Source organism: Propithecus coquereli, unplaced genomic scaffold, assembly GCF_000956105.1.
Source record: "Propithecus coquereli isolate 6110/MARCELLA unplaced genomic scaffold, Pcoq_1.0 Scaffold237, whole genome shotgun sequence".
Taxonomy (NCBI): Eukaryota; Metazoa; Chordata; class Mammalia; order Primates; family Indriidae; genus Propithecus; species Propithecus coquereli.
The window spans coordinates 3,534,025-3,554,385 of NW_012147919.1; the positions used below are offsets into that span (position 1 = coordinate 3,534,025).

At 58.1% G+C, this 20,361-nt stretch overlaps 1 protein-coding gene across 1 annotated transcript in view; it reads right to left on the minus strand.

Moving 5' to 3' along the window:
- The window catches only part of BMP7 (bone morphogenetic protein 7), a 79,101-nt gene that overhangs the window by 30,228 nt on the left and 28,512 nt on the right, over positions 1-20,361 (minus strand). Inside the window, exon 2 of the mRNA XM_012645843.1 lies at positions 16,482-16,674. Within this exon, the coding sequence (XP_012501297.1) occupies positions 16,482-16,674 (193 nt within the window). The remainder of the gene's footprint in view (positions 1-16,481; positions 16,675-20,361) is intronic.

A 20,361-nucleotide genomic window follows, 5' to 3' on the forward strand; every position in this document is an offset into this window, starting at 1 on the left:
TCCGGGCAGGAGGAGCTGCCGCGGGAACCACAATGCCACCTGGGCCACGCAGCACCTACTGCCTGGTAACCTGGGACAGACGTGTCCCATCTCAGGACCCGGCGTCAGGATTGTAGGGAAAATGCCTCCTTTACTCTCCTACCTCTGGACCCAGCCGGCCAGCGTCTTGAGAGCCAAACAAGACCTTGGAAGTACACCCTAGCCGTTCTCATTTTCAGCTTGGAAGATCAGAGAGTTCACGTTTTTCACACAGGCTGCTGATGGCTGAATGGGGCTTAGGATCCAGTTCCGCGCCATAATTTAGCGTGGTGCGATGAAAAATGCTCTCACAGCACAGCCCGAGACCCAGCCTGACTCCCCGCAGGGACCCTCAAGCACAGCCCACCACCTCCAGGGGACAGGCACAAGCCAGGGTTTGGTGGGGTCACATTTGGAACCATTCCAGCTGGGTCCATCCAGGAGGCCTGGCTGGTGGCCGGGGGCCTCAGCACCCCAACAGCCTGCCCTGGGCACCTACTGTGCACCTGGCTCTCCATGGTGCTCTCCCGCAACCCCCCTCCTCCGACGAGGTAGGTACACTCCCGACGCCCACGTGACAGATGAGGGAGCCGAGGGGCAGAGAAGGACAGAAAGAATCCTGCAGGCCCCAGACGGGACGGGACATGACATGAAGCATCTCAAGCCATCCTCCCCACTGGCCACTGCCGTGCGGCCAGGACCCCCTGCCCCTAGGCTGGAGGAGTGGCGTAGAAGAGGGTGCGGCCGGTCCAGTGCCAAGTGGCCCCACCATCAACGAAAGGAAAATAAACTTCAGACCATGCAGCAGGCAGAATAATGCCCCCCTCAAAGACATCGGGTCCTGAGCCCCAGACCCTGGGAGTACACTGCCTTACACCGCCACGGGGACTTGGCGGATGTGACTCAGGTAAGGATTCGTGGATGCGGACGGTCAGGGATTACCCTGGTGGCCCCAGAGTAATCACGAGGGTCCTTCCAAGGGGAAGAGAGAGGAGGAGGCCAGAGAAGGAGATGTGACAACAAAAGCAGGGCTCAGTGAGGTGCAATGGCCACCTGGGGCCGTGGGCCAAGGAACGTGGCAGCTTCGAGAGGCTGGAAAAGGCAAGAAACGTTCTCTCCCGTCTGCAGAGGAGTCGCAGCCCTGCAGGGGCCTTGACCTGGGCCTAGTGACACCCACTGCAGACTCCGGACCTCCAAAACTGAGAGAGAACAAATTTGTGTGTCTTAAGCCTCTAAGTGGGTGGTCACTTGTTACAGCAGCTAAGAGGACCTCATACAGTTTCACGCCTGAAATCCACACCGGACACCTCCTATCCTTAGATGCTCCGCCAGGAGCCAGAGGGGGCGCTCTGGGTCTGGGGTGGAGCGCACGGCACGAGGAGGGTAATGAAACCCTAATTAAGTGCCATGAAGCAGAGAAGAGTCCTCTGGGGGAGCAAGACAAGGACAAGGACCAGATCTGGGGGGTGGAGGAGTGTGGGGAGGACACCCTTCGGGAAGCCTGATGGGGCAGAAGGATGAACAGGGCTAACACAGCCAAGGGGGCAGGGAGAGGTGTCCCCATCAGAGGGAACGGAACGCGGAAAGTGAGACGAGAGACTAGCAAGGAGGGCTGCAGGTGCGCCGGGGCCAGAGTCTGCAGGGCCTGTGGCCACGGGAAGCGCGGGAGCGTGTTGAGCAGGGTGCAGACAATGTGCTCTCCACTTGCAGCCCCACCCCTACCCTGACCCTCACCCACCCTCACCCTGCTGTTCTCTGGGAAACCGTGAGGCTGGACATTCTGCAGCCCTGCGTGTTGTGAGCTGCAGCGGGGCCCCAAGAACATTCCTCAGCAGGAGAGAGCAGGAGGGCGGGCCAGAGCGGCCAGCGCATTCCCAGGCTGCCATGACGTCATGGAGGGAGAGCAGGCATGTGGCCACTGAGGAGGAGTCGGGCTGGGAAGCAACAACCGCCACGCACCTGGAGCGAGACCAGCCGCGGACTCCAGCCTGCAGGGAAGCCCGGGAAGGCGATCAAAGGAGCCCACGGAGGAATTCGGCCCCGCCCCTGGCCGACGACTCCCGGGTCCAAGGGGAGCCTCTGCAGAACTCCAGGCCGAGGAGGACCAGCCCAGGCCCCGGGCTCCCCGACCCCGGCGTCAGGGAAAGCCCTGCCTTCCCACCGAATCACCCAAACTGGCCCTGGCATCCCCCAGACGGGAAGATGAAGTCAGGGAGGTCCGAGGTTTTTTTAAACACACTTGAAGACTGCACATATCCAGGAAGACTGAAATTAAGTCGTTTGAGAGAAAGGTGGAAAAATACACAAAGAAGCACAGTATCCTCCTGCCACAGGCAGAGCTCGGAGCCAGCCCACGGCCTTCCCAGCCACCCCAGGAGCGTCTGTCTCTCTCTCTGGGCAGGGCCCGCTGACCACAAAGAGAGCCTGCCCGCCCGCGCACTCGCGGGTCAAGAACACTCCTGCCCAGCGCCCAGGAGGCCTGTGTTGTCAGAGACAGAAAGAAGCAAGTCAGCGGCCAGTAAGTTCTGGGCCTCAGTCTGCCCATCTGCAAGGCGAAGGGTTTGGAGTCTATCAAGGTCTCAAAAACCACATCTTTTAAATAGGATATCTAAGAGAGGCAAATGAGAGGGTCAGAAACCCAAAAAGCCCTGTAGTTAAATGAAGCTGGGAAGCATCCTATGATACATTGCTCCTTAGGGACTTCATAATGTACATTAGCTCTATAAAGGCTCTGAGAAGGCCTGCTGTAAAATAAAATGTCTGGCAATGGAGTGTGGGAAAGAGGCTCTCAAATCCATGTCCACGTGGGGGTTAGGGGCTCCTGAGGGCAGAGGATCACAGTTAAAAATGGAAGGCTCTTCCCCATCACAGGTGCATCTGCCAGCAGAAATGATCAGGAGGTCTGGGTGGAATCCAGGATCCTCTTTGAAATGAAGTCCCCAGGGTGATCCTGGGGTCACACTTTGGGTGGTCACGGATGTAGGAATTAGGACAAGAGGTTCTGGGTTGAGGCAAGTTGGACTCAAATCCCAATGGAGTGACCCTGGACCGGTCAACTTCTGTCCTTCAGATTCTTTTGTTTGCAGAAGTGGGGTAAGGGTGAGGACAGCTCTGAGCATGGATCAAATGGGATGGTGCAGTCAAGATGCCCCACCGAGCCAGAGGCTCCAGGCTCCTGTCGGCTGGAGCAGACCTCAATGTCAATGCCAGCGTCAATCCTCCAGCGCTGGACTCACACTGCCCGGGCCTTGAAGCAGGATCACAACTGCCGTGTGCTGACCCTGACTCAAGACGTAACGATCTTGCCTGGCCCCGAGTGAGCCCACTGAGTCCTACGATACCTGAGAGGGAGGTGCTGTTGTCCCCCTCCCGGGTGCGAGATAGGAGGAGGGCCAGAGAAACTCAGGTGTGCGGGCAGGTGGCAAACAGAGCCAGCCTGGAGCCCTCGTCCAGCAGAGCCGGCCCCGCGTGTCGTGAGCACAGGGAGAGCTGCCGCCTGGGGACCCTTCTCGCCCCTCACTCCCCCTGCCCCAGCAGCCTGCAGGGGCTGGACGATTGGCTACCCTGCCTTAAGCCTTTTATTAGCTCTTAGGATAAAAAGCCGAACTCCCCAACGTGCTCCACGATAAGGAAGACTATGTAACTCACAGACCAGACTGAGGAGAGAAAGGAGGCGCTATTAACAATTCCAGATGGGCACATGGGGGCTTTAGTCACCCACGTACGGGGCCTTGGGTGGCCCAGCCACTCCCTGCACACCCTCCTCCTGCCCCAGCCCCTTTCTCGCCCGTGCCAGACGCCAGCCCTCCATGGGCCTTTGCACGTGCTGTTCCCACTGCCTGCAACGCCGGTTCTTACCTTTCACCCTGCATCACACCTGCCCGTCCTTGAGCTCCGCAGGAAGCGTCCCCTGACGCCCTGATGGCACATCCACACTGGACACCCTCCAAGCCCAGGTTCTCCCCTCGGGGCTCTCAGGCTGGAGTTGAAGTGTATTTGCACAGCACTTTGGGGTTTCCTCTTTCCCCACCAGATTTTCAGCTCCTTGTGGGCAGGAATCAGCCCAGTTCTGCTCCACACTCCAGCAGCCCCGGCACCCAGCCACAGCACAGCGCATGGCGGGTCTTGAGAACACGCTGGATGAACATGCGGCTATCCTCCCAGTACTCTTCCTGGTCAAGGAGGTATTCCGGGTCACTTTTGGTGGTTTACATCTTTTCATATTACTCAGGTTCCTCCAGAGATGGCTCTGCCTCCCCATTCTCTGGGGCCTCATCTCCCAGGTCATGGGCACCTGGCCGTGCTGGTCACACGCACTGGTTGAGGGGAGACCCTCGTCAGCCCCTGGGCACCTCCACACCCCCCACTTCCCCAGGCCCGGCTGTGGAATCAGGGGGCTGTCGAATCAGCCCGGACTGACCCCCAGCTGGAACCCGCCTCCTCCACGTCCTGTCCCCAGCAGCTCTGCAGGGCTCCTCCTTTCCCAGCACGCCAGGAAAACACAAGGACTCAGGGGGGCAGAGGGCAGCCTCCAGGAAGAAAGCGGATCCCTAACTTACTTTTGGACCCAACTTTCGTTCCCTTTTGTTTAAGATTCCAGGGCTTGAGCCCCAGAATTTCTGGAAAACTGGAGGCCCCGTCACTCCACTCCGCCTCTGCGTGACCCGCACAGAAGCCCAGCAGCAGGAGCCCAGCCGCGCCGTGGATCCTGGCACACGGATCAGACGTATTTACCATGAGACGCCAAGAACTCTGGGAGTCCCCCCAGAAAAGCCAGGCCTCGTGGGAGGCACCACGGAGCCCCCGACACGGCTCTGGGGAGAGTCCTGCGTGGACGGGCAGCTGCCTGCGGCTGCCGGGCGGGCGGCCAGCCGGGACCGGGAGACTCATCTCTCCAGACTCCCCTGGTTGCCCATTCCCTCCAGCCTCCAGCTCCAGACCAAAATAGAACGAGGTAAATTCAGCCTCTTTCACGCACACTGAAGGAATAAACAAACAAGACAAACATGGTTTTCATGCTGGGTCATGTTTCCAACCCTGTTTTTTTTAAAAGAACCACAGGCTGTTTTAAGATTCCAAGCCAGAGACAGAAAAGTGGAGTGAGGCAGACAGACAAAGGGGAGAGGAAATGAACTTAACAGCGGAGTTCGCAGACAGAAGCAGGCAACACGATCACCAAGTTCGAGAGTTTCAAAAACAGACGCCAGGTCAGAAAATCTAGAAACAGAATAGGGGCCTTCTGTCCAGTATAAGTGTCTAGACGTCTTCTTCTGGGGGTATCCTCAAACCAGAGTGGGGCCAGGAAGAGGGAAGGTGCATGGGCTTGCGCTTAGTAGGCGCTTGCTGGCTGCCCTGTGCAGTAGACAAGCTCATCCTGTCGAGTTTTGGGGATCCCCCAGAAGCAGGTGCAGAGAGGAGAGTGGGAGGGGCGGCCAGGCGCGTAGAGCAGCCAGACAGGACACTGTGGCTCTGGGGCTCGTGCTCATCAGCTTTCTGGGGGGCTGTGCTCCTGGGGGTGCCCTGAGGGGCAATAAGGCTGGGGATTTACCCACCAACTCTCGTCCGCATGGACACAGGGCTGCTCCCACGGGCCTTGACTCTGCAGCAGGCCGGAGGAAGCCCCTGGGCAGAGTCCCCACCCGGGGGAAGGTCAGTGCCGAGGGGAGGCACCGGGTCTGTGCTCAGCTGATCGCTCTCTCTGGGGGAGATGGAAGCTCTGTCCCAGGTCACAGCTGGGGAGGTTAACGGGGCGGGAGTCATCTCCCCTGGGTGGCCAGCCTGGGCTGGAGGGGAAACTGCCTCCCAGGCTCAGGGCAGGACCCCTGCCAAGATGGCCCATGGCCCAAGTTGGTGCCTGCAGAGAGAAAAGACTCGAGCAGCAGTGCTGACGGGGAAGCTGGGGGTCCCTCTCTGGGTAGGGGAGCAAGACTATGGGCCCAGAGAAGAAAAAAATCTTACCCCTTAAAAGGCTCTTATAATCTAGTTTCCATGCAAGAAGCAAAGCCAAGTGGTGGGCGCTGTGCTGGGCACTGGGGCACGAGGGCTGAAAGGCCAAAGGTTACAGGGACTCCAGGCTGGGGACCAGGACCGTGCCCACCTGCCGTCCCAGTTCAGAAGACGGTGAGACCACAGGCAGAGGGAGGGCGACTCTGGCTGAATTTTCCAATAGATGGGGCTGAGAAACAGTGAGCAACGGCGGGAGAGGACGGCATGTCAACTCAGCGTCAAAAGCGGGTTGACCGTCAAGGTCATCAGAAATAAGCCACACTGAAGAAACAGACACACAGGGAAGGGAAGCCTCAGGAGACACCAGGACTCAATGGCATGTGGTGTCCTGGCTGGGATCGTGGAACAGAATGACATTAAGTAAAAACAAAGGGAATCTGAACAAATGATTGACTTTAGTTAATAATAATGCAGATATTAGGTCACTAATTACAGCCAACGTACCATGCTACTGTAAGATGTTAATTATAGGGGACACTGGGTGTGTCTGTTTTCTGTGTGTCTGTGCATGTGTCTGTGTGTGTTTCGGTGTATCTGTGTGTGTTTCCGTGTGTCTGTGTGTACAGGAGACAGCTGGCAACGAGGCTGGGGCTGGAAGGTGTACACTCCTGTACTAAGGGCTGAAACTCCTACGTGTAGATGAGAGGCATCCAGATTAACATAGATACCAACAGACATCTCCACCCAGGGAGCCTGCAGGGCCAGCTTCGTGGGCGTGCCTCCCGCGCAGGCACACAGGGCCCCATGCATGCAAGGGCTCCGGGCTTCTGTGTGCTCTGATGCCCTGCTGTTGCCATCTTGAAATCCTTCAGACATTTTAATAAGGGGCGCCATGTTTTCATCTCGCACTGGGTCTTGAAAGTTACGTGGCCAGTCCTGGGAGCTTGTTTCTAAACATCAGTAACCCGTACACCCAGAGCAGCTGGGGTTAGACACAGGGCCTGTATTTTTCTCTTTAAATGTGCTCCCGGGTGGTTCTGACCACAGCTGGGTTTGGGCACTGCGGCCCCAGCCGGATGCCCGTGAGCAGCCGCACAGCGGGAGCCGAGTGGAGTTCCAGGGTGGGTAGCAGTGAGCGAGATGAACAGAAAGGCGGGAAGAACGGGTGGGAAACCCAGCCCTAAATGACGAGCTGTAAGTACTTCAGGCCCCTTGACCTCTGACTGGGGTGAGGGTGCCACTTTGGCTCCAGGACCCCCTGCAGGAGGAATGAGCCCAAGTCACCCTTGAGGACATGGCAGGGCACCATCCCCTTGCCTGGCCTCCTCCCTTTGGGGTCCCACTGCCCCACGTGCCTACAGCCTTTTCCGGAAACATTTTCTAATCATTCACTTTCGCAGCCACACGAGCCTCGTCTCAGGGTCAGCTTCGGCTAAACCCGGCCTGAAACCAGGGTCGACGGTTTTTCACTCGGTGGCAGTTTCCCTCCGTCAGCAGCGCTGCCCGCCTTAGCCCTGAGGATTGGCGCAGCCCAGGTTGGACAGGAACGCGCGCCGTGATCCACCAGCGCTGCCTCGGTCCCCGGGGGAGAACGGTGGCTTGTGGGGATGCACACCAGGTGTCAGCCCTGCTTCCTCCAGCCGTGGACTGACAAGATGGAAAGCCACGGGCATTGTCGAGGAAAAACAAGAAAACGGGACTGACAGAGGAGACAAGAGGAAGAACCAGGGCTTGGAAGAACTTTGAGCACTTACCCAGACACCTACTTCTGACCTGAACTTGAAATAACCGGGTCATTTACCACGGTTGTCCTCTTGAAAACTTTATCTCCCTGGTAAGCCTGTGTTCCCATCCTTAGAGTTAATATTTGGGCAGGCGCTTTTCTTCCCAGCTACAGATGACCGCTTATGACCAAACTGAAAAATATTAATTCTCTTTGTCTCCTGCCAAAAGAGGCTAAAGCAATTACAGGCCCTGATTTGAAACACAGATGTTAATACATTTGGAAAAACAGGCTGCTATAGGCGAGCAAGGCCCAGGTCCAAGTATGAAGTGCTTTTGGAATTAGAGCGCCGGATCGAGTTATGCGGAAAGCCCCCTGCAGCAAGGCCCGTTCTCCCGGGATGCATTCCTACCAAGAGCCCAGGGCCGAGGTGCACATGCTGATGTTTCCCCCATTTGCAAACAAGGACCGGCCTACCCTTGGGCACCCACTGGCACACAGCTCTAAATAACATAATTATAATCACCACGGGGAAACTTCCATAGGATCGAAAAGTATCATAATTGCAGGCAATTTTCACTTTTTGGAAATTGGGCTCAGATGCTGAAGGAAGACTGCAAGCAAGGCATTCTCGGGTTTCAGTTCTGGAAGAAAGAGCACGTTGCAACGTTTGCTGGAACGGACCAGCCCAAGGGCAAAGATGCCGGCCACCGCGGCGCACCCACCAGGTATCTGTCGCGCGTGGACTCAGGCCAGCAGGACATACGGAGGGTGGTCTGTGAGTTCAGGGAGCCCACCTCCCCACGGGGAAGGCCAGGTCATTCCTTCATCCCGTCATGCACTAGATATCTTACTGAGCACCTACTATGCGCCAGGCTCTAGGCACGATGGATAGGACAGTGAGAAAAACAGACAAAACCCCTGCCCCGTGGAGCAGCTGTCACTGCCTCCGCTGCGGAGCCGCTGGAGCGCCCACTCAGACCTGCGCAGTGCAGGCCAACGAGCGTGGCGAGGGGCTGCGGGCTGCCCACGTTCATGCGACTTGCAAGCTATGGAACAGGAGGCAGCTCCAGGTGTGCTCCCAACCACCTTGCTACGCAGCACTGCTGGGGGGCTGGGCAGGTCGTCGTCTTCTCTGCCTCAGTTTCCTCGTGCAGAAAATACAACTTGCCCCACCATTACCAGACTGGAGAAAGGAAAATGTGTATCCACCAGCCAAGGAAGAAACACATGCGTGACTGGGGAAAGATGCAAGCCTCTCTTCCGTAGTCCCCAACTGGGGACTGTGCTACGGCTTCCTCGTCTGTGAAATGGGGTGCGTGAGGGCATGTCCATGGGGGCAGCACATAATGAGCTTCTGTCACAACTGTTCTCAAAGGCAGACATCTCTCCTCCCGGCACAGAGAAGCGTCGTTGCGAGGAGGGGCTCGAAGACCGTGTTGTGGATTTGGCCAAACGGAACAAAACGTGAAGGAGCAGACTTCCCGCAGGGGGTCCGCAAGACGAGCAGGACCCACCGCCTCCTGGGGACGCTTGCCCAGCTCGACTCCACGCGATCTCACGCTCGTGAGGAATCGGAGCAAATGCGTGCGACCTGTTAAGCTCCGCGGATCCATCACCCGATTCCCCGCCCGCCACCCATATTCTCCCCGCAAAGCCAGGCTTGGGATGAATTACGGAAGGAAATAAAAAGGCACAAAGATCAAAAAAGTCACCAAGGCCCAGATGGCCTCAGACCACAGGACAGGAAGCTGAAGGGCACTTGGCCCTGGGAACCCGAGCAGGGCATGTCGCTGCGTTTCCGGCGCTAACTGGGTTGGACGTGGCTGGATGGTGCCGCGGGCTGGCTTTTCCCGGAAAGGGGACCCCACGGAGAGGCATTAAGGGCCCATCACACCTGCACAAGCAGCTCGGGGCTGGGATTTGGAGTGGGGCCCAGAGAAAGGGCCGCGAGGAAGAGGGCCCAGGTGTCCCTGACCAAGCCTGCTCTCCTCCGACCTCCCGGGACATCCCGGGGGGTCCCTGGCCGCCAGCTGCTCACTCCTCGCCCTTTGAAAAGGCTACTCGGGAAGCCGAACCTGAACCAGCACATCCTGGAAGGCAGCTCAAAACCAGAGCTCATGCCCTGAGGCTGAGGTGTAGCGGAGAGGGGTGGAAGCCAGCAGACATGGAACCAGGCACGTAGGCCTTCAGGAGCAGCGAGAAGGCTCCGGAAGATTCCGGAAACTTCTGGAGCCAGCATCCAAAGGGCTCTCCACCCTCAGCCAGTCCCTTTCCTGTGCCGTTGAGACTGACAATCACGGTCTGGACCACGCTTTGGGCTCAGTCCTGTAGGAAGTAAAACCGTCTTCCCCGAGACGCCAAGCCAAAGGGAACACAGGGTCTGTACCAGACGAAATCGCTCCCCTTCCATCTCCTGCGCATGTGAAACAGCTCACAGAAGAGAAATGAGAGAGCTCAGCCCCCTGCTCCAGCCCTGGCACACAGGGAATCGCCTGCGCTTTTACGACACCCAAATGCTGGCTCAACCCCCATGTATCGGGCGGTTTAAGAGCCCCCGGCTGGTTCTAACGCACAGCCAAGGTGGACAAGCACAGCTCTGGACCCATCGCTGGACCCAGGTGAGCATGCGAGCTCCAGCTGAGGAAATTGGCACAACGACAAGCACCAAGGTGCCACCATGGAATCTCAGGGCCCCGGGGTCAAGTCCCACCTCTGCCACTTCCTAGCTGCGTGCTCTCGGCTAAGCTACTTCCCATCTCAGAGCCAGTCTGGGAACCTATAAAATGGGGACAAGTCTTCGTGGGATCATTTCCAAGGCACGTAACAAAGGCGAAGTGCCTGGTATGCTGTCGCAAACAGTAAGCACCAAATAACGAGAAGGTTCGACCACAGGGGTGCGATGTGCTCTGCGGTGTAACCATGTCCCTCTGCCCAACATGCTCACGCTGGCTAATGCCAGATCCAACCCTGCCCGGAGACTTGCTGCTGGGTCCTGCACCTACACACAGCATTATCGCCTCCGCCCCAAGTCCCCAGGAGAGGACTGGGCAAGGTCCCACCACCCGACACCCTAGGGCCACCCTGGGGCCAACCCTGGGGTGCAGGGACTGCACTCTTCCCCCTTCCGCACCAGCCCCAAGCTCCTTCCCAGGCCCGTGGACCCACAGCGTCAGGGCATCCCTGGGAGCTTGTCAGAAAGGCAGGAACTCGGGGCCTTCCGCCCAGAGCGCTGAATCGGAACCTGCATTTGGACCCGAGCCTGGGCGTTGAGTTGGAGAAGCGCTGAGCCGAGCAGGGGTGAGGGCGAGGGTGCCCGCTCGGGTCAGCAGGCCCTGAGTGAAGAGCCGTGGGCCCCGGAGGGCTGGGGACACTGGCTGAGGGGACCCTAGACACCTCCTCCGTGGGGGAACCCAGGGGAGGGCCGCCGGCCAGGCTGTGGTTACAGATGCTCCCACCAGGGCAGGTCGGGGGCAAGAGCCCCTGCTGGGCTGACGGGAGCAGGGGAGGCAAACCTCAGCCTCCTCCGCCAGCGCATCCCACGTGGTGGGGACAGGAGGGGGACAGCTCCCTCTTCCTCGGAGTGACTCAGGCTGTGGCTGATCCAAATCTTGGCCCAGGAGGCCTCTCTGAGGTCACCCTCCTGGCAGCCAAAGTCCCTGAGATGGACCCAGGGACATTTTTCATCCAGCTGCCGACATCATCTCGACCTTGGTGGCAGCTGACTCCCTTGGAGCTGGTTTCGCTGCCCTGGCTGGCCGCAGCCTCCCGGGGCTTCTCAGAGGCCAGCTCCCAGCGCGCAGCCACGTCACGTCCCCTCCAGATGGGGCAGCGCTGTGGGGGCAGGGGCAAGCCGGGCCACGCAAGGGTGCGGGGCAAAGGCTGCGGTGGAAGAGCCCGGTCCCAGCTTCATGAGCGGAACAGGCTAACTGGTGTGACCCCCGCCCCAGTACCCGCACCTGCAGCTGGACCCGCAGTCTGTGCCAGCAGGGCAGGAGCCAGCGCCGCTCCTGGAAGCCAGGCCCCGGCCGGCCCGGCCTCGGCGCAGGAGGCAGAAGATGAGGACGAGGCTCCGCTCCGTCAGGCGCCCCCACGCTCCCAGCAAGGCCTCTGGAGCCAGGGCCACCGTCCCTAGACCTGCCTCTCAGCCCCGGCTTGCTCCACAGCCGCCAAGGCGGCTCCAGCGTCTTTCCAGCTGTCCGGGGCCACGCTTCGAGCAGGGCTGGAGGGCGGTGGACGGCCTCCAGCTCGGCTCATTATCGGAATTTAATCTGGATTCCGAGAGATCAAGAGGGCTCGGTGGAAAGTGACTCCCACAGGGGAGAGAGGCTGAGGCCGACCCAAAGCCGGCTAATCCCCGGCACCCCCAGGGCTTTCCTGGAGCTCAGGCACAGCTCGCCAGAGAGCCAGCTGTCCCAGGCCTGCGCAGCTGGGCGAGTGGTGGCAGCCAGGACACGGCTCCCTCAGCACAGAGACGGGCGCTGCGCGCAGGGGCAGGTCCGGGCTCCTCTGGAAGGAGAGGCTTGGCCCCGGCTGAGGACGCACAAGGGAGGTTGCGCCCAGCGAAGCGCGTGGGCTTCGAGGAGCAGACCACGCTCGGGCCTGTGTCCCCACCGGAGGCTGCAGAATGAAGGGGTTCAGCACAAAGCATGTGGGGAAGGCGGCAACCAGCCACAACCCAGAGCGCTCCACTCCCCCAAGACGGCCTCTCCACTTCTGCTGTGAGGATGATACTGGTATTAGTGGACATTTATGGAGCACTTACTGTATACCAGACACTGTTCTAACTATGTTACCTCCTTCCATCCTCACCCTGGAAGGGGGATTCAATTATTATCCCCATTTTATAGAAGAAGAAACTGAGGCTTGAGGCACTACTCTTTCCCAGGGCCACAATGGTACCTGGAGCTGGGATTTGAATCCTGGTCTCAATAGCTGGCTTTTCCCACCTGGGCAATTACATCATGGCATCTTGGTTCTAGATTCAAAAACAAAACCACCAGCCCAGAAGAAGAATACATATATATATTTTAACTGTTACTCTTTTAACTTTTGAAGAATGAGGGCTTTGCTTCCCTCTTTCAGGCACAGGAAGAAAATTTGGAAATCTAAAGAGAGCAGCCCCTTCCTCCCCTCCCGATGCCTCTCAACGCCCTCCCTTCCCTACTCAATACTCCTACTCTCCACCTGCCACGTCACGACCTCTGCCCAAACGGGGGCTCCCAGAGGGCAGGGACTTGCACGATGCCCCCGTGCACAGCACACGGCAGGTGCTCAAGTATTTGCTGAGCAGGGACGTGATCTCCCAGCAAGACAGAGACCCCAAGGAACAGGCCCCCGGCACTAGGGCGGCACCCCCAAGCCCAAGCAGCCTGCCAGGAAGCTGAGGACGTCTGTGCCGCCGGCCCTCTTCCCACTACAGGGCCTCAGGATGTACCCCCGATCTCAGGAGGACAGTGGAGGCGGCCGCCTCAAACTGTGACAGGACTAGGTGCCCCGAGTTCAGCAGGATGACAGGCGCAGAAAGCTGAGGAGCTGCTGGAGCTGGGGGTGGCGGGGTCCAGACAAGAGCCTCTACACAAAGGCTGCTGTTTCCTTCTAAGCAAGGAAAAAGGTGCTCAAGCCACCCCGGCCTTCCTGCCATCCTCCCTACAGCCCACGCTGGCAGTTCCCCCGAGACACTCTCCCGCTCCCCGCTACTGCCGGGTTGGTCTTGTCGCTCGATCATTCCCAACTCAGTCAGCAAGACCCTCCATCTACCTCCACCCACCACACTGGCATCTTCCCTGGCCACTCACAGCGATCGGCTCGTCTATTCACCGGCTCACCTGTTCACTGCCCGTCTTCGACCCTTGTTCTGGGGGGAACTGTATCCCCTAAAAAAGTACATTCAGGCCCTAATCCTTGGTGACTGTCAATGCCCCTTACTTGGAAACACGGTCTTTGCGGACGTAACTAGTTGAAATGAGGTCATGCCAGAGTAGGGTGGCGCCTGGTCCGATGTAAGAAGAGGAAAGAGCCACACAGGGAGACGCCATGTGAGGACGGGGCGGGTGGTGACAGAGGCAGAGACAGGACTGACGATGCCAGGCGACGCTAACCACCAACGGCAGAAGGCGACGGAGGGTCCTTCCCTACAGGCTGCAGAGGGACACGGCCCTGCTGACACCTGATTCTGGACTTCTGGCCTGCAGAGCACTGAGGGGTAAGCTTCTGTTGTTCTAAGCCACACAGTCAGGGAGCTTTGTCAAACACTCCAGGTCCCTGCCAGACCCCCAGCCAAAGTCTCAGATGAGGTCCCTGCTCGAGACCGTGGCTGGTTTGCTCCCGTAGCCTCAGTTCTGAGAACAGGCCTGCCCTGGCGGCGCCCAGTGGTGGTTAAACAGGCGCACGGCCGAGCTCGCCGGTCCATCTGTGACGCCGCGGCCTCTGACCTCCGGGCGGCAGCACCATGCCCGGCCTGCCGGCCGCTGAGCCTCCGGTGCCCTCCCCGCGTGGGGAGCAGGGCGGGTGCACGGTGGGGGGGCAGCGCCTGGGACACTGGCAGCCGTGAGGCCGGATCCCGCCGCAGGAAGGAGCTTGGCGTCAGAGATGTCCTCACAGACCCAGTGAGCACCGGGCAGCAGCCACCCGGGGAAGGGACACATTCCTGCCCGGAGAACTCAGAGCAGGCGCACAGGTGACCCCAGCTGACCCTTCCAGTTCTGTTCGGCCAAACCCACTCGGGGCTGCCACATTCCTGAAGTTAAACTCTCAACAGAGCTTTCTGAGGCCAGGTGGGGAGGCTGCCAGGAGGCCGGGCCCGAGCGGGCTGGGCTTCTCAGGAGCGGACCCATCGGGTGCCACTGGCAAACAGCCTCTGGGTACCTGCCGCGCCCGATTAATCAGCCTTCGTAAGAAAAATCAAACACATGGTCTTGTTCAAAGCCCTGGGGGATCTGTCAGAGTGCAGAGCACACACCTGTGACCCCTGAGAATGAGCTCCATGCCCGCCTCTCCCTGCAGTTAGGCCTGGGGGCCAGGGCACGGGCCCCAGGGTCAAGTGAGGCACCTGAGCAGTAAGATTTCAAGGTGACCACCAAGGCTGCCGGCCCCACACCCATGCCATCCCTCGGCAGGGGGGCAATACCGGGCAGTGCATTGGCAGGATGGGGGTGGCTCTAAAATGCAAATTTAAACCACACTGAGATGCCATTTGTCACCACCAGCCTGACAGCACTTGGTCAGAGACCTAGTGGGTGAGCAAAAGGGAAACCACCTGTTCCCTGCCTACTGGGTGTAGAAATTGACGCGGCCTCCCAGGAGAGCCGCCCAGCAGTGTCTACCAAAGCCGCAACGCGTGTGCCCTCCAGCCCCGCAATTCCATTTCCAGAATTTATCTGCCTGGCAGGCATGCACAGGTATGTCAAGGAGGGACACGGCGCCACCGTTCACAACAGCAGAAGAGAGAAGCCACCACACGCACTTGGGAAACACCTCCTCGCGTGGCCTGCACGGTGGGGCCAAGAGCCAGGACACCCCGTGGGAAAGGCCCAACGACAGCAGCGGGTGAGGGAGGGAGCGTACGTCGGGCTCCGCTGTGAAATACACAGACGCACACGTGTGTTTGCTGACTTGGGGAGACTCGAGAAACCGGAACCGGAGCTGCCTCTGGGGCGGGACCCGGGGCTCGGCAGCAGCAAGGAGCCTTCGCTCTCGCTGTGGTTACTTTTCTTTCTTTTCAATTTTATACCGTGGACCTGTCCTACCTATTCAAAACCAAATTCTTGAAAGAAACGTTTTTCGTAAGCAGGGCCTCCAGCTCCCCAAACCTGGGCTCAAGCCCTAACGTGGCCACGTCCTCTCGGGGTGGCCTCACCCGCTGGCTTCCAGCCACGTCACTTCTCCCCATTCCACAGTCCCACCTCGGAAGGCTCTTGCGAATATGAAATCACAAATGCAAAACATAGAAAGACTCAAGACAGTTTTGTTTTCTCAGTAGTTAAGATGACCCCCAAAATAGCAGTGCTTGGCAACAGGGCAGGGAGGGTTCCTCTGCCTGTCTGCGGTAACCAGTCCGCCTTCCCGCTGAAGATGCTGGGACTGAGCATCGGAGGGAGGCGCCCACACACCCTTCTTCCGCGAACACCCATGTCACAGCATCGGGGCGGGGGGCACAGAAGCCCGACAGCCGAGAAGCCCAGCAACCCAGCCACGGGGTGACGCGGCCTCAGTCGCCTCCACCTCGGACGGTAGAATGTACTGGCTACATGGTCCCGACCTTCCCTCAGCCTTCTTACCTCTCACAAGACCTTGAAATTAAAGGGTCTCAAGAAATTAAAGACTTTCAGCACAAACTTTGGTTTCTGACCTAGTGATTCTTGGAAGGCTGAGAGTTCCCTGTTTGTTTTTGGTTTGGGTTTTTTTCCCCTAACATTTTATTGCAAATGGCTATTTTCATTGGTTGCCTGACATCATGTACTGGGTTTCAGCGCGACGAACCTTCAAAAACGTTTCTTCCTCTTCCCCTTCTCTTCTGGGCCAGACCCAGACAGCCCAGAAATATCCCGCATGGGACCACATGTCCCTGGGCTTCCTGCTGCTCTTCCTAAACAGAGTCACTGACATGATCGTTTTAAGAAATAGTGGTATACACCATACACCTCCTTTTAAAACGGTGTCTGGTATGGGCCTGGCATGAGGCTGGTGTTCCACGGCGGAGGCCCATCTGGCAGGGTCCTCCAGCCATCACCCCCTTCTTCCTCGGTAGCTGGAGGAAGCTCACACCCCTCCCAGGCACCAGCACAGCACCCACCTGCTCAAGTGCTCCTGGAGCACCTGGTAAACGCTGATCCGGAACGTCTCATTATCGAAGCGTTCCCGGATGTAGTCCTTGTAGATCCGGAATTCGGCTGCGGTCACAGCTTCCCCTTCTGGGATCTTGGAAAGATCAAACCGGAACTCCCGATGGTGGTAGCGCGGGTGGAAGAATTCTTTGTCGTGCTCCACTGGAAGGGAAGAAAACACACACCAGCACCAAAAGCCCATTAGTATCCTGGTTTCACTCTCCCGGCTCAGAGTCCAAGCATCTCGCCTAAGCTGGATGGAGACTTGCCCGTGGCCAGTGGCCCTGGTGACAACTGCCTGTTCCTCACTGACGCACTGCAGACCGGAGGATCACAGGCTCAGACCCCAGGGTCATCTTGAACAACGAGAGCATGAGTCTGCATCCAATCTGCTGGGAAAAGTAGGGCACTGACCACAGCCATCCAAGGCCCCGGCCAGACTCAGGCCTGGGCCGGAAGCCAGCCTCAGCCACTAACTAGCAGTGTGGCCCTGGACAAGGTACTAGGCAACCTACATGGACCTCAATGTCCTCATCTAAAAAATGAGGATGATAATCCTCTTTCCTAGGCTGTTGTCAGGGTTGAGCGATCTAACGCACACCAATAGTTAAACATCTGTTAGGGCCAGATAACTGTTAGCTATTGTCGGTAAACATAAACCTTCTATGCCTGTCAAGAGATACCTTGGCCAGTGGTTCTCAGCCCTGGCTGCACATGAAAATCACCAAGGAAGCTTTTAAAAAATATTGATGCCCAATGGTGGCTGGTAAACATTTAATAACCGGCTCTCTAGACCCGATCTGGAGTATTGGCCAATTTCCGTGGTGTAAATACTGCCATCCTGGCCAATTTCAAGCTACCAGAGTGAGGCCACTGAGCATGGAGCCGGGAAGAGAAGCAAAACAGGGCCCCAGCGCACGGCTGTTCTTACCCCACCCCGAACCAAGGGAACCAATGTCTTCTGGGAGGGGATCTGGAAGTCTGCACTTTTTAAACCTCCCCCAGATATTTCTAACTCATAGCCAGGGTTTACGGCCACAGCCCCAGACTAAAAGCTATAAAAAGAGGTGAATGGCAGAGCTTGGAAGGGCTTTGGAAAATGACTATGGGACAAAGTAAAGCAAAAGGCCTCAACCCATCTCCCTAACGCTGGCAGTGACATTACAGAGTTGTCAGTGTGTTTCATGAATGATAAACAACAAGACGGAAGCCCAGGAACAGTGTTTCTGGGGGTGGATCTGTGGTTCCCCCGGGTTGTGCATTTTCTGGACCAAAATGGAGCAGGGTGGTGCTGGGCATCACCAAGTGCTGGAAAGAGGCAGAATGAGCAAGCTTGGGCCAGTCTGCAGACTCCCCAGACGCCTTCTGCCTCCTGGACCATGCAGCCCCATCTCCACGTCCTGCCTGGGGATGGGGAATCAGAGAGATCAGGAGAAACAGTGGAACACTTTGGCCACCAGTGGTCCAGAAGGGAGGAGAAACATGACCAGCAGGGTTCAGCTCGCGGGCTGGGTTTCAGCTGCCAGGCTCCAGGCAGGACAGCAGGAGGGGAGGCCTCTGGGGAAGGAGGTTCCCACCACAGGCAGCCCCAAGACCCTTCCTACAGGTCTCCATTTAAAAATCTACTTTAAGCCAGGCACAGTGGCTCACGCCTGTAATCCTAGCACCTGGGAGGCCAAGGCAGGAAGATCGCTTGAGGTCAGGAGTTTGAGATCAGCCTGAGCAAGAGTGAGACGCCATCTCTACTAAAAATAGAAAAATTAGCCAGGCGTCGTGGTGCACACCTGTAGTCCCAGCTACTAAGGAGGCTGAGGCAGGAGGATCTCTTGAGCCCAGGAGTCTGAGGTTGCTGTGAGCTGGGATGACACCACGGCACTCTAGCCAGGGTGACAGAGTGAGCTCTGTCTCAAAAAAAAAAATCTGTTTTAAACCTTAATAATAGTCTAAAAAGATACTGGGGCGAGGGCAGGGAGCCTTGAGATTTATCCACTCTGGCTGTTCCCTCCTGGGAAGAAGGGGCAGGTGAGACTCCGAGGCCAGGGGAGTCTGGCTGGGCGCAGGAGCAGCTCTGCCTTCAGAGAGACCTTGGGAAGGTGACCTCCGAACCGCAGCTGCTGGAATCCTGCACCACATTTGGACAGCAGGCTGGACAGAAGAACACTCCAGAAACCACCGTCCCCCCCACCCTGAGGACAGCTCTCCTTGTCACACCCTCCCCTCGTGACCCCAGGGAGCATTTGTCCTCTGGCCCAACCTATGGGAAAGGCCAAGCTGCATGGGGAGGAATGGCCATGGGGCCGTCACCTGTCCCCACTTCTAGGTACAGAGAATGTGGGAGGGAGGGATTTCTGTAGCCGCTTCTAGAAAGGGCAGCCACTTGGGAACCAAGTGAGCCTCAGGAGAGGGCAGGCAAAGAGCCGACGGTGCCGCTGTGGGGAGAGGTGCCCTGGCCAGGCCTCTGCCACGTCTGCAGCGCATTCTACCCTCGCGCCAGCCCTGGGGGCTGAGCGGCCCCAGGGGGTGGGCACAACACCTCGGTGGTGGGGTGTGCGCCTGAGACCCAAGGGTGTCCAGTGGCCTGCCCAGGGTCGGAGAGCTGGGACTCAAACCCAGGTCCTACGTAAACCCAACGCCTTCACCACCATGAGTCTCTGTGGCCGTGCTGACAGCTCAGCAAGGAGCTTCCTCTGTGGGCTTCTTAGAACTTTTAATTACACTAACACATACGTGTAGCATGTGCAGCTCAGCAAACTGTCACTAAGTGAACCCACTACGGAGGCTCCTCTCAGACCAAGAAACAGAACATTGCCAACCCCCTTCCCCTGCCCTGACTTCTTAAACCAGAGCATGTTTTTGAACATTCTACGTGGGACGTGGTAAGTATGTGTTCTTTTGCACCTGGCTTCTTTCATCTCATGGTGCTGGTGTGATCCATGTGTATCACTGTGGATGTTCCCTTAACCTCATCATTGTGTGACACTCCTGGTTTTATTAGACCACAATTCATCTATCCATTCCACAGTTCACGGGCACGCGGGTAGTTTCCATGGTGGGGCTCTAACTTAAAGCAGAGCTGCTGTGCGCACACTGGGACACGCGCTTTGGTGGACACGGGTGCGCACCTAACACGGGAGTTGAGTCTGCTCAGCTCTAGTGGTGCTGCCAAGCTGTCCTCCCGGAGCGGTTTGGAGAATGCACCAGAACGAGAGGTGGAAGAAGCCACGTCTGCACTGCGCAGGACAATTGCAGACGTCTGGGGACCACACATGGCCTCCGCAAGTGCTTTTCTCCGGGGGCCCAAGTGAAGCACAGATGGAGGCTCATGGCCCCAGCCATCTTCCCTTCACCTCCCAGGCACAGCCAAACCTCTGGAGGCTGGGAAGAGCCCCTGACGTCTGCAATGCCGCTCCTGCAACCATGCCCAGGAGCACAGAGCAGATGGCCCCAGCGCAGCAAGTCCGCAGTAAACCTTGGCGCTCCCTGCTCCCTGAGCTGGGATGGGCCGCGCCTTCGGAACAGCCCCACTGGCAGACACGTCGCGCAACCCGAGCAGAGAATGGGCTGGGGGAGCTCCGCTTTACAACTGCGATGGCTGGAGAACCCAGATGGGCAAAAGGTACGTTCATTGGGTGCCGACTCCGTGACGGGCCGCATTGAGCACGCTTAGCCATCATCTGACAGAAGCTGGGGAGGCAGAACTGATCCCCATTTCACAGATGAGGAAACTGAGGCTTGGGGAGATCAGGTAACTTACCCAAGGTCACAAGTTAGGTGGGTGGCTGAACTCCAAAGCCCACACTCTTGACACTCTCTGGAGCCAGGTGGCCTGAGCCTGAGTCTCAGCTGTGC